The sequence below is a fragment of the Macrobrachium nipponense genome, chromosome 27 (assembly GCF_015104395.2).
Source record: "Macrobrachium nipponense isolate FS-2020 chromosome 27, ASM1510439v2, whole genome shotgun sequence".
Taxonomy (NCBI): domain Eukaryota; kingdom Metazoa; phylum Arthropoda; class Malacostraca; order Decapoda; family Palaemonidae; genus Macrobrachium; species Macrobrachium nipponense.
The window spans coordinates 16949373-16964446 of NC_087216.1; the positions used below are offsets into that span (position 1 = coordinate 16949373).

General features: G+C 36.6%; 1 protein-coding gene across 1 annotated transcript; it reads right to left on the minus strand.

Moving 5' to 3' along the window:
• Positions 1-281: 281 nt before the first annotated feature.
• On the minus strand, positions 282-12717 carry LOC135200867 (roundabout homolog 2-like). The gene is made up of 4 exons (XM_064229582.1): positions 12187-12717; positions 4825-5406; positions 2509-4035; positions 282-2272 (listed from the first exon to the last, which is right to left on the minus strand). The coding sequence occupies exons 1-4, from the start codon at positions 12257-12259 to the stop codon at positions 1161-1163; spliced, it is 3294 nt and encodes a 1097-aa protein (XP_064085652.1). The 5' UTR covers positions 12260-12717; the 3' UTR covers positions 282-1160.
• Between the last annotated feature and the right edge of the window lie 2357 nt (positions 12718-15074).

Here is a 15074-nt window from a genome sequence, read left to right on the forward strand (position 1 = left end):
GCGCTTAATTGCAGGGCACTCGGGGCCCCGACGATACCCTAAATCAGACTGGGATGCATCGTGCATGTTTTATTATCCTTTCTTCGGACCGTCCGTTTATCTTCGTCGCTGGCATCCGGACGGAGGTACTGTCGTAGTCTTTGTCTCTCGAGCGATAAATATGGTAATGTGTAATTTTCAGCCTGGCGAGGAAATTTGGGCCTTTTATTACCTCCAGAAAATGTGACGCCATTTGAGATGCTTACAAAGGGGGTGGGGGATTGAGTAAAACTCTCTTCTGTGAAAATATATCTATATTTTTGTTATGTACATAATAATTTCTTGGAGAAAGGCGTGAGATGAGAAAAATGTAGCTTCAGACCGTTGCTGTATGCGGTGAGTATAACAAGCAAATCGAAGAGGGATTACTTGGGAAGACTCGCAAAAGAATAACCAGTTTTCTAAATCTTTTTTTCACGGATATATAGCCCATTCTTTTAAAGTCGACTATCATAATATCGTCTTTTGAATTTTAAAGAAACTGAACGTAGACTTTCATACATCACTCTTTATGAAGATTTTGCACCTAGACATATATTTTTGTTTTAGTGTTTTGAAGCGTATTTTTTAATGGTTATGTAAACCATTTATCAGAAACAACTACTGAGTCGAGATCATTCAGTTTCATAACAAGAATCTTTTACCTTATAGAAAAAAATATGAGAATTTGTGAAGTATTTTTTTCGTTCATGAATTTTTGAATTTAGATACATTTCGAAGCATTTACCAACAAAATAAATATTTCCGAGTAATCACGATAAACAAACAAACTAATTTATGGAAAATCCTGATTAGTTTTGACAGAAATTTAGCCCCTCTCAGTAGCCATGAATGTACGGTAAATATACAGATTTTGGTGTTGAATAGAGGTTATTTTTTGGGGAATAACAACTGGTTAAAGGACAAAAAAAAAAAAAAAAAATTGCTCGACTATTTTGCCCTCATGTCTTACCAAGTCTCATTCTAAATTCAGTAAGGCGTCAAGTTTTGAGAAGTGAAAGGGACAGGTACACATTTCAAGAGCTTTGGCTTTGGTTATATATAAAAAAGTACGGACATTAAAACGGCCCTTAAAGGCTAAGACTATTTTGCTTTTAGGAGAAGCATTTGCAGAAAAGTATTTACTGGGTATTATTGTAAGGCGGGAAAGTTGGCCTTTTCGGCCTGCGGTCCCTTTTTAGCCTCTCGGAATTATTGTTCGTCTTGTTATTTTGGAAAGTGAGCGACCCACTGCGGTATCGACTCACGGGCAGCTGTGTGTACATGTAATAGCTGCGCTCGGACGTAGCATCGCAAGGTCTCCTGTATTTTGCAGATGTACTTATATTGTCGTATTCGGAGGATGCAGCGTACAATCTGGGACCCTCCTGCATATGCATACGCTGACATTTAGGGTCGCCTAAATCCAAGTCATGTGGTGGTGGATAAGATGGCGGGGGTGGGAGGAAGGCAGCCCAGTTCACTCGAACGCATGGCGACCCTTCTCTTGAGAGGAGTTGTCTCATTGGGACACTTCCGCCGTGGCATCGTGCTGCAGGTGGCCGCATCAACAGAGACGTTGTGGCGTAAGGCTCTGTCATCTCTTCCACGCGTCGGGTTCTTGGCTCTGCGTATTCGTTCAGCTGGTGATCCGAAGGAAGCAGTTTGACTGAAGACAGTGTGGAATTTCCGAAGGTACTGGGTTGCCACAGTTTGTGCTCACTGTACATGTTGATAGAGGGATGGCCTGGGTAAGCAGTTGGATCTTGGTAAACAACTGGGGTTTGTGAAGCATTAAGATTAGATTTTTGGTGAAGTCTTCTAACGTAATACAGGGTAGCTACAAATAACAAAAGCACAACAGGTACCAGTAAGTATATTAACCACGTCTGTTGCCCTGGGGCATAGAGGACTGCAGAACCACTGTTGATAATATGAGAAGAATCATGTTGATGAGGCTGTCTACTAAGATCAATCCCGAGATCCATTAACACTGGGCTACTGAAGGGTCCCAGCCCAGCCCCTGTTTGCGCAGCTACTCTTACCGTATAAAGAGGCCCCAGTACCAAATCTTTAATGATCAGAAATGGCTCAGACACTGCTTCTGCTATCTGACTCCCATTATGGGTCAAAGTGACCTGGTAGCCAATGACCTTCCCTCGAGCTTCTTTAAGAGTCAGTGTTGACCATGTTAGAAGTGCTGAGCCATCATCTTGCAAAGTGAACTCCACATTGGCAGGAGACTCCATTGGAACTGTCAACAAGAACAATAGTATTCTGAATTAGTATCTTTACAAGTGAATAATGCTGCAAACTGCAATACTGTTATATGAAAAAAGAATAATGTGGAAATTTATTTACTAAAGTTCAAATAGTATTACAAAGTTCAAATATTCATTAAACAACAGTTATATAAGAACTGTAGAAAGAACCCCACTGATTGTCTGCTACAGAACTGACACAAATAATACTATAATCAACATTACTTACTGTCTTCTGGTGTAACAAGAGAAAGCGAATTTGATGGAGTTCCTTCAATACTGTGCCAAAATGGAACAATAAAAAAGGTATAACCAGTGTATGGTTCCAGACTATGCAAATGATGAGATGAGGAAGACGATCCTAATACTGTAGCAACATTTATTGTTCCACCTCCAGTCACAAAATACACAAGCACACCTTCAATTATGTCTGGATTTGTTAGGAACTGCCAGGTTAGCAGAGTACTGCTAGGGCCAGTAATATTTGCGCCAGTGAGGGTAACAGTTGGTCGTGCCAAGCGACGCCGGGCATGGTGAAGAAGGTCCGGTTGCACAGCAGAATCTCCTGATGGATGGGTCAAGAATGGATCTGACCATGGACTTGGAAATGAAGCTCCTAGCTTAGAAACTGCTCGGATGAAAAATGTATAAACTTCCCCTGGTTTTAGATCACTAATTATACATGACTCATCCTTCACAACAGTAGAGGCAACTTGCCACTTTTCCCATCCGTATTTCCAAAATTCAACAGTGTACCATGAATCCGAGTCAAATGTTCCCTGTGAGTTTGGGAGCCATCTTAAATAAACAGAAGTTTCGTTAATGGCTGTCACTTGAGGTTTAGATGGCGGGGCTGGTAACCGTTTTTCGATTTTCATGTTAGCATTTTCTTTAATTTGTAAAATGGCCTCCTGTTCAGTTTTGCCTGTGTCTGCCTTTACACTGCATATGTAGATACCAGCATCTTCAGCCTGAATGTCTTTGATGATGAGTGCACCATTAATAGTAATTGATAACCTCGGATTATCGATATTTTCCAAAATTTGGTGAGGAGGTACCCCACGAGCTGCCCTGTAAAACCACGAGACTTTAGGTGTTGCAGACTCACTAACTACTTCACAAGGCAATGAAACAATACTTCCAGGAGCTGTAGTCAAATCCTTTGGTCCAACACCAATCACAGGAGGTGGGTACCCAGATACAACCATAACTTTAGTGTGTGCACTAACACCTCCACCGCTACTGATACCCCAGCAATAGTAAACTCCACTGTCAAGGGGTGTAGACTGTTCTATTGTGAGTATTTGTCCATCGTGCGAAACACTCGCGTGTCCATTGCTCTGCGAAGGGAGAAGTAGCGCTGTTCTGTTCCGAGGTGGTAGTCTCCAGACTGTCATGGGCTCTGGATTACCAACAACGCGGCAGACCATCTCAAGTTTAGATCCAGCTGTGGTTCTAACCACTTGGGGCTTTTCTGTTAAAACTGGGGCATCAACAACTGTGACTGTGGCATTGGCCGAGATGCTCCCTGCTTCATTGGAGGCTTCGCAAGTATATATGCCTGAGTCAGTTGCAGCAGCCTGCTCGATTGTTAGCTTGGTCTCCTCTATTTTAGATCGACTGTACGGGATTTTGCCATCGGGCCTGTACCATGTCACTCTTGGTGGGGGCGACCCAAGAGCTTTGCATTCCAGTTCTATTTGTACACCTGATGCTGTCGTCACATTATTAGGATACTGTTGAATCCATGGTGGATCTGGAAAGAATTAGTATTATTATTATTATTATTTTTATTACTCAAAATAAGAAACAATCCCATGAAATAAACAAGATCAGTATCTTGCAAAATATACTTTCACAGAATAAAATGCTCATGTAATTAGAAAGAGAGTATGTTACAAACAAATAAAAATAAATCAGCAAAACTCGTCTCTACTGGTAGGGCAGAATCCTGGGGTCCATATCAAGCCTCTAAATCTCTTGGTTTTGGGCTCTTATATGTATATATAGTATGCATATATATATATATATATATATATATATATATATATATATAATATATCTATATATATACGTATATATATAAATATATATATATATAATATATATATATATTATATATATACAAACACACACACAGATATACATATATAATGGCATATGGCGTTTCAGAAACTTGACTGATGAGAACTGGTACCGGTAAAATGCTGGGAAAACAACTTCCCACTTGTCTTAATCTTATTTAATGAAGATATGTACACCAAAAGACAGTCCTCTATTTAATTGGCAAGGCAGTTTAAGTGCAGGCAAGCAATTGATAATATTATAATGGTTTATTTACCTATTAATCTAAATGAATCTAAACACACTGCAATTGTCTCTTAAAGGTTTATAATTGGTAATGGTATATTATATTTAAGAATATAGATTGGAAACATATGCTTAATGCATGTAGACAAGTAAATAGCAGTTTATGCTCGAAGAAGATAATTGGTCGCTGCAATCACGGTCATAAATCACCTCATTCCGGCAGACTATTACTTACTCATGATAACCAGCTCAGACGGCGGCGACTCCCGACTCCCTGCGACATTGGTGGCAGCGCAGACGTAGGTGGCCGAATCCTCCTTCAGCGTCTGGTTGATGACCAGGTCCCCGTCGGGCGTCACGAAGACGCGACTCGAGTTCCCCACCTCCTGCCCGTTCTTCACCCACTTGATCGACGGCTCCGGGGAACCCTTCGGCGGCTTGCAGGGCAGGACAGCGGCTTCCCCAGCCCTGACTTTGACCAGGGCCTCAGCTTGCGCCTGGAAGTCGTAGGAGATGGAGGCCACGACGAGCGACGCGTTTCGGGAGCGCGTCACCCCGTAGCTATTGGAAGCGACGCACCAGTAGGTTCCGGCGTCGGTGTCTCGCCTTCCAGTCGCCACCCGCAGGAAGAAGAGCGACCCGGAGGGGAGGAGGACCCTGTGGGACCGAGGGTCCTGGGATGACGTCACCACCTGTTCCCCATCGCGGAACCAGGTAATGCTCGTTGCACCTGCAGCGGCGCAATTAAGAGTCGCTGGGTCGTTTCTGCGGGCAATAACGTTATCCGGTTGCTCTTTGATCACTGGTGCAGCGGCGCCTGTTCGGGGAGGAGGAGTCACGGAAAGATCGTGTCATCAATCACGTCCATCAAGTTAGGGAAAAGCATCTCGTCATTTTCTCATTAAAAAAAGGGAAGCAAAACTTAATTAGGACATGTTATCGAACATGCAAATGAGGATCTAATGAACAACATCGAGTATGATGATTATTGAATAAGGTTACAATAAAGGTGCTTTCTATGATAGGGATATGACATTTTTACGAAGTATGTCTGGATGGTTGAAGGGTTCCAGAGGAGTAGGTGCGAAATAAAATTATTCTTTTGTAAAGAGAGAAAAGTAGTAGTTAATGGGGAGTGTAAGAATCGTTGGGGGTTAACGTAGTAGGATTTTGGTTCAGAAATTAGGACAGATAGTTGGAGGATTGATAGGAGAAGAGCAAGGTAGATTGAAATAAGGGAGACGGTATGATCAACTCTTCAATATGAAACATTTTTAAGAGAAGTTGAAATGGGATTAAAATAGATTATGATAACAATGCAATATGGAAGATGCTGAGGATATATGCTATAGTAGAAATTAATTTGTTACGGGAGATTAATCTCTGATGAAGGAGAAGTATGTTGTTGTAGATATGTATAAATGAAAGTGATCGGTTTCGTGTAAAAGAAAGTCTAATCAAAGGGTGCATTATGTTTCTTTTACTGATTAATATTTTCTTACGAATGGAATGATGGCAGAGTTTGAAAAGTGATGATAATATTAAGTGGAAAGCCACAAGATGAAAAAAATTATCATGAATGGTGTTCAGAGAGGTTGATATTTACTGATGATATAGGGTTTTGTTAGCTAAATACTAGAAGCTGCAGAAACAGGTGAAAATGTTTGAAAAAGTAGATGCAAGAAGAGAAAGGTGACAGTCTTTATCAACAAAAGTAAGATAATGAGGGTAAATGGGTGCTAGAGAGAAAAAGAAAAAAATATCATTATGGATGAATGAAAGTGGTCAGTGAGTAAATTAAATGGATGATAGTGGCATGAGATGAGAGGTGGGCCATAAAGTAGGTGAAGCAAGGAAGGAAAAAGTGTCACAGCAGATGGTTTAGAAGAGTAGAGGAAAGAACGTGAAATTTATCGGGGGAACGGTTGAGCCTTCTCTTTTTTATGGATGTAAAGTGTAGGTGTCAAATATAAATTTCAGAAAAAAAAGATAAAAGGCGCTGATATGAACTGTTTATGTTGAATATGTGAATTGAGAAGGATCTGGATGAATTAGAGTTATATAAGTAAAGATATAAAGAATTTGCGTTAACATGTCAGCAGTCCATGCATATTTATGTATAAAGGCTATTCATGAATCAATACATACATATACACAGAAACACACACATATACAGGAAGTGGCTATTAAAATGGACAATACTAGCCTCCTTCTCATTCACGCTTAACCTGTTGAATCATGGATGAACCTTCACTGCAGTTAAACTTCCAATATATACATATATATATATATATATATATATATATATATATATATATATATATATATATATATATATATATATCACATATACAGGGTGCTCCAAGAATAGGTGGACAATAAATGATAACATTAATTTTGAGATTACATATACAATTATATTTACTAATACAATTATTACAATAACAATTAGATTATATTGTGTGCAATAATACAAAAGCACTGAAATTTTCAATTTACACAGCTATTACAACTAGTGTCCACCTACTTTTGAACCACCCTGTATGTAATGTTCTTGAAAAGACTGTCAAAGCTTTTTTCTTGATTTCAAAACTGGTCTCATATGAGGAGCCCAAATCGTTTCGAAATATATTTTTTTCTGTTCGATTTAACGAACACTTCCGAACATGTAGTCTGAGACCTAATCTTCTTGAAAAGACTGTCAAAGCTTTTTTCTTGATTTCAAAACTGGTCTCATATGAGGAGCCCAAATCGTTTCGAAATATATTTTTGTCTGTTTGATTTAACGAACACTTCCGAACATGTTTTCTGAAACCTAATCTCTTTTGAACCTGAATGTTGAAGATTATGTTTATATATAATATCACTCTCTCCTTTTCGTTCGGTCATCAACACATCGCTGGAAAGTTACGCAATTAAACCTATCTTGTTTATCAGATTGTTTCAGACTTGTTCAGTGGATATCAGATCACTGTCAGACACTGATAAAAATTCTGGTGTTCCTTTCCAATTTGCTACATTTTTCTCCGGTCCTGGATTCCTGCCGTTATACCGGCCTCACCAGTTCCTGTTGGAAACATCATTCCTGTGTTTGGGTTTCGTTTCCTTGTTCATCATCACGTTTTGATAGTTTAGAATTGAAGGCAATCTTTCCTCTGAAGTGACCATAAACTCAAATATTTTCTCTCTCTCTCTCTCTCAACTGTTCTACTTTTTTTTGACGAGCTATGAAGAATACTATGTCCTACCTCCTGTAAGTACAGTTAGACCATCTTTTAAAACCGCCCGATGACCCTAGGCTCAAATCTCTCTCTCTCTCTCTCTCTCTCTCTCTCTCTGCTATTCAACTTTTTGACAAGCAAGCAAAAATAATGTGTCCTACCTCTTGTAGGTCCAGTGAAACCGTCTTTGGGTATCGCCTACTGTTTATATTTTCCTAATTTTTCTACAGCGAATCAGATTGCCCAGATTTTACGTACAGAGAAATCTAGAAACAGAAATTAAATTCTCACGGAAATTGCATATATGTAATTAGATAATTGTGTTGTTGAACAACGAAAACTTTATTGACAGTTCAAATGCATAAAACATGATTACATCAGTAGAATGCGTTTAACGACTGTCATACTGGCAATGAAAACAATTTCTTTCAACAGAAGATAGTTTTGAAGGCGTTGGTAGTACAGCCAATGTAATTGTTTTTAAATATTAAATTTATTTTGGAGAATAGAGTAAGTATGGGAAATTTTGGATGTTTGAAACTCTGTTCTCCGAAGCAAATGCAAATTTTTGGGGGGTTTAGATATTTTAATGTCCAGCTTCAACAAAGCGCGAAAACGTACGTAAAATTCAAAGTACTACAGACTTTCTCGGGCATGTACCAAGGCTAGTTCTTGCGCAGAAATTGCGTCATAAATCGCCTGTTTTGGGTCATAAATCTCGGAAGACCTTTGCCCACTGTCAAATAAAGTTCCCGTGAATAATGGCGAGCGGAGGTATCTAGAGCTGTGAGATAAATAAAGGACGAAAGGAAGAAGAACGCCTGTAAGTACTTTCTTTTTAAAAGTTACTGTTCACTGCGAAGACTCATAAATGATGAGTCTAATCGGAGGTGTCAAAGGTAGACTATCATTTGTTCTTGTCTTCTAAGAGCTTTTGCTTTTGGTTCAAGGCATTTGTTTGTTACTTATTTGATTTCTATTTGTTTCCTTGTTTGATGGCAGGATTAGACAGATGATTATCTTAACGAAATCTACAAGGAATCCATTTGTTTGTCCTTTTTTTTGCAGGATTAGGCAAACGATACTAATATGAATTTTTGTAAAATTCTTTTGTTTCTGTCTTTTTTTTGTAAGGATAAGGCAAACAAATATTATTTGGATTTGAGCACGAAATCTGTTTGTTTATTTTGTGGGTTTCTACAAAAGATTTTACCGAAAGGTATGGCTCTTGATTGGCAACGAGAAAGTAGATTGTGGGAATGATAAAATTACAAGTTTGTTTGTTTGTTTGTTTTTGGTGGTGGGGCTGGGGGAGAGGGTGCAGTGGGGAGTGGTGTGGAAGTACCTTTCCGTGATTGTGCCGAAGGCTTAAAAAACCGTAAATTTAGGTGACTAGACTTAATAATTGCCATTGAGAAGGAAGTCTAATGAAAGGCTACGTCTTCTCTTAATCTTAATTGTTCCATTTGGGCTCAAACAATTATTCGTGTCTGGTATGCCTATACAATTTGGTGCACAGAGATTTGTTACTGTGGGAATAGGCCCTCTCTGAGGACTTCTGTTGCTATGTAGATAATATACTCAATTAACCTTTTGATAATATCATCACCGGCGGCGGTGGAACGAGGAATCGTTTATATATGCGGCTGCGCATGCGCGTGAAAAATGTGATTATGACACAGGTACAGGCGCATACACACGTAATAGTTTCGAAATTTAAATGGACACACCTATACATATAGATATATACATATGGATTTGTACATCTCGATCCATCTATGTCTTTGTGGTAAATACCAAACGATGATTACACAGTCCCTTATACACCAAGAGCCCTGTTCGTAAGAATTAGCTTAAAAAAATGCAACTACATAACAATTGCGTTACCTTTTATATCCAAACCAAACCGCAGCAGTTGAAGGACTGCGCAGTGACCTGATCGTTGTGGTGAGGTAATTGTGGTAACTGCCGCATAAGTACTGCACTCTGTAACTGCTCAAGTTTACGTCGAAAATGTTACCAGGTTTGTTAATTTATAACGTGTAACTGATCATGATGAGTCTTAGTCTAAAGAATTAATTGAGTATTCAAGGTTCTAACTTTCATTTTTAAGTTTCATGTTATGTGAGTGCATATATATATATATATATATATATATATATATATATATATATATATATATATCTATATATATAATATATATAAAATATTATATATATGTATAAGATTATATATAATATATATATATAAGGATAGATATATAGATATAGTATGTATGTATGTATGTATTGTATTCTATACATAAATAAAGAGAGAGAGAGAGAGAGAGAGAGAGAGAGAGAGAGAGAGAGTGCTATTTGTAATATTTTGCATATTCATTCAATTCGTAGCAAATTTGTAGTTAGGTTACAGCCAAAACAGTTGCCGTTTGAAACTGAATCCTCATAATTGCAAAGAAAACAGAATGGCGCAGAAGGAATATCGATACAAAACAGTAGATACCGATAACGAAACGAAATCCAGAAATATTAATCAGGAATCAAGCGCGTGCAAACCCCGTAGAATTTATCTTTTTCCCCATTTCTTTGGATTCCTTCAAAGATTGCCTCCAGTGAGAGCAGTAATTTGCGTCTTCTGATGTACATCGTATTTTTATTCATTCATTGGGTATTGAAAGTTATTGCTTTATTCATTAATTTAGTATTTCTAAAAAATTTGCTTTCAACATTTCGCTACTTCTCATGGTATCAGTTTCAGTCGGTCATTCATACGGCTATCACTATGAAAATTTTTCATCATTATTATTGCAGTTATTATTTTATTGTTATCGTGAGATTCATTAATATTGGTATCTTTATTTTCACTACTACACCTATTATCGCAAAAATTATTTAAATTCTTATTTCTTTATAAATTTAAGCCCTATTAAATTGATAATGAAAAAAATTGTACATCTGATTTTTAAAAATGATTTCTTCATCAGTCCTTCTGTTTTTAATTTATTTGATAGTGTTGAAATTTAACAAACGAAAACAATATTTTTGATAATGTTGATGATGTGAAATTTAACGATAGAAAAACAATACACACACACACACGTGTATATATATATATATATATAGATATATATATATATATATATATGTGTGTGGTGTGTGTGTGTGTGTGTGTGTGTGTTTCTCTATTCATCCACACACCACGCACAATTTAGACAGTGTGGCCGCACAGGCTTTTAATTCATATTGTACGTTCATTATATGATTAATATTCCCTGATGATAGAGGGGACGTTTATAACAGAAAAATTTGTCCACAGAAGCTAAGGAAATGAAACAAAATTTTAATAAAATTTTTGCCTTTCCTCCAAAAATTTATTCTAGAGAATACAATAAGCATGGGAAGTTAGAGTAGCGTTGTCCTTAGATAATTATTAACGCCTAAGGTACATCAGCATTCAATGAAAACTGTCCATGAAAAAGAAATTGCGTAAAATATATATATATATATATATATATATATATATATAAATATATATATATATATATATATATATATATATCATATATATATATATCTATATATATATATACATAGTATATACACACACACACACACACACACATATATATATATATTTACATATACATATATATAAATAAATATATAGTGCATATATGTATGTATAATATATATATATATATATCATATATATATATATATATATCATATATATATATATATATATATATATATATATATATATATAATATTATCCAAACAAATACTGGAGGCTCAATTACAACTAATTTCAATACCTAAGTGCTGAATTATATAAGTTTCTATTTTATACATGCATAATATTCATGTCCTTTTTTAAAAATTAATGTTTACATCATACAGCACTTCTAGCAGTGTGTTTCATAACGCGCGTAAAAGTAAGTTCTGTATGTACCCACAATATAAAGAAAGACGTGAATTGTTTTTCTCATAGTTAGTGGTAATTGTTGCTTACATAATAATGCATTTCGAGATTCTAAAAGCAAATTGGAAGTGTGGTGGTAATTATCCACGACTGCATTGTTGAAGTTTTCAAATACATGTAAAGTGAAATGCAAACCTAAATACACCCACACACACAAAATACATACATACATACACACACACATATAAATATCTCTAACAAGTATAAAAGGCACACTAAAACACTCTGGTTTAAAGCTAAGGACTATATTTAAACCAGTGTGTTGATCATCCTTTTATATACTTGAGACGTATCCTGTTTTAACAGAAGAATTTATTTACATATATACATAAATACATACATATATATTATGTATATATATAATGTACACATAGGAATTCCCACGTGAAACTCACCTGTATTACTGGCCGCGGCAAAACCACAGGTGAGAAAACCCGCAACGAACAACACTAACGCAAAACGATCCATGTCCTCATTCTAAGTTTCGAAATCTGATACGATAAAAAGGATAAAAAAAAATATTCTCACTCAGATATGAAAACAACTATCAATCATCTCGTCAGACTAGTTAAAAAAAAGGCAAAAGAAAATTCTAGTTTCACTGGATCTCTCGACTTCTACATGATTCACTGCTGTAGAAGAGGAAGTTCTTCCCTCGAGAGAGGCGTCGCTTCACCGAAAGGAGGTATAGACGAGAGGAAACCCCCGCCGCATGCCCTGCCCCAACGAGGTCTCGAATCGCACTGACTCTATATATGCCAGGTTCACTCGCCCAGGCAGCTGCTGCTGCTGCCTCCCGTCGTTCGAGTAGACGGGGAATGAAATGATCTGAAACAGCGGCAGCGTTCCTCATACCAGCTGATTTTGGGTAGGCCCTGGGTCTCTCTTCCTCTCTCTCTCGCGCGCTCTCTCTCTCTCTCGCTGAATGGGGCACGGCGCTAAACCACAGCGCCCTCTCTGCTGGGGCACTGCATCGATCTTCTCGGGGCGTGGGGGCCGCCAGCAGGCCGGGCCAAGCTAAGCCATCGCTTTCAGCAAGTGGGCGGAGCCTTCGATTTAGGGTGGGGTCGATCATGTGGGCGGGGTCATTTGCTTCTGTGTTATTAGTCAGGGCAGATGAATGCAGTTCAGTGATGCTCCTCTTTTGACGCCAGATAATGACTACAAAACTCTGAGAATATGATAAAGGACATTTACCAATTCATACAAAAACGACAACAAAAATCTTATTTCTTCTATATATATTTGACCCGACATTTACCAGCGAACGCGTAAACAAATAAATTTTACATAAACAAGGGGGAGACCCACCACTAAGAAACATAAGCAGACAAGTATGTAAACACATTTAGGAAGCCCATTAAAGTATAAATAAGTTGCAGTTCCTGTACACTTCTTGAATGGGATAATAGTTATATTGCATTCTTGGTTAAGTTGCCTACGCCCTAATTTATTTATTTATTTTCAGGTTTTGAATATATACTTTTATATATATATATATATATATATATATATATATATATATACATACATACATACATACATACATACATACATACATACATACATACATACATACATAAATAATGAAAATATAGATGAAAATTGTGAATAAATTAACAATTGCATTTTTAAGTCAACATTGAAAGTTTTGTAGTAATAATCATAATGATTATTATTATTATTATTATTATTATTATTATTATTATTATTATTATTATTATTATTTTATTAAAAGTAATGGCTACTTCAGCAGCGTTACACTTGTAGAGATTCTTCTCTATTTTCCGAATAGCGGCTTTTTCTATGCTACTCAGACAGGCTAGTAGAGCGCCTATAGAGGTCATGATCAAATACAGAGTCAAAATTGGTGTTTATATTGAATTTTACAGATAAACTATGATACTATAGTCATCAAAGTCATTAACGGAAAATAACGAAAAATCTCTACAAGTATAACGCTGCTGAAGTAGCCATTACTTTTAATAAAGTATGCTTGAGAGAGGGTCTGCTTCCTAAGTACATTATTATTATTATTATTATTATTATATTATTATTATTATTATTATTATTATTGTATGTTTTTGTCTATCACAGTCCTCCAATTCGACTGGGTGGTACATATAGTGAGGGGGGGGGGGGTTCCGGGTTGCATCCTGCCTCCTTAGGAGTCCATCACTTTTCTTACTATGTGTATTATTATTATTATTATTATTATTATTATTAATATTATTATTATTATTATTATTATTATTAGTAGTAGTAGTAGTAGTAGTAGTAGTAGTAGTAACTGCTAAAATAATTAATATTTCGAGAGGGATATAGTACCTCTTTCCTTAACATTCAAACTAAACCTAAACAGGCGTAGTAAAATCCAGTACCCTTCGGACATGTATAAAAATTCATTTTAAATCTTGATGGAGCCTCAGAGAAAATTGACTGTAATGGAGGCACTGATAAAATTAATTCTGGAAATTATTGGCGTTCAATTATACAAATGTCTAGAATTTTGATAGAATACAATTTTCAACATTGATGCAACTGCTCAGCCATTTCTTAGCTCGATTACTGTTTATTCAGATTTTATCGGTTTTTGTAGAGAAACTATGTGCTTTAATGCACACATTCATATGCACACTAATTTGCATTGATATATTGTATTGTAATAAAATCGGGTAAAGAAAAAACATAAGAACATCATTTTTGTGAGACATTTTTGGTCTTTTTACCAACATCTCTAGCATTTGTCACTGAGGAAAAGCAAAAATGTGATTGTTTGTCAGTTTTGGTCTTTTTAACATCTATCATTTTTCGCTCAGCTGAAACAAGAGTGATTTTTTTTGTCAGATTTTGTCTTTCTACCAACATCTCTAACATTTATGACTGAGCAAAAGCAAGAGTGTAATTTTTCTTTCGTCAGTTTTGGTCTTTTTACCAACACATCCAACATTTGTCACTGAACAAAAACAAAAGTGTGATTTTTTTTGTCAGTTTTGGTCTTTGTACCATCTCTGGCATTTGTCACTGGGCAAAAACAAAAGAGTGAGATTCTTTGTCAGTTTTGGTCTTTCACTATCCCTAGGAGTGGTCACTGAGCAAGTCTACGAGTTTGTTTCCACTGTTCCTACTTCCAAACTGAAATTTTGTCTTCATTTATACACTGATTTCATGAATAGACACCGTCGATGAACTCTTATTAATAATTGTTAACAACCGGCTCTTCTTACAAGGTCTGAAACCTTATCCCCAGTCTCTGCAGTTACCCTGAACTGTTACCACTTAA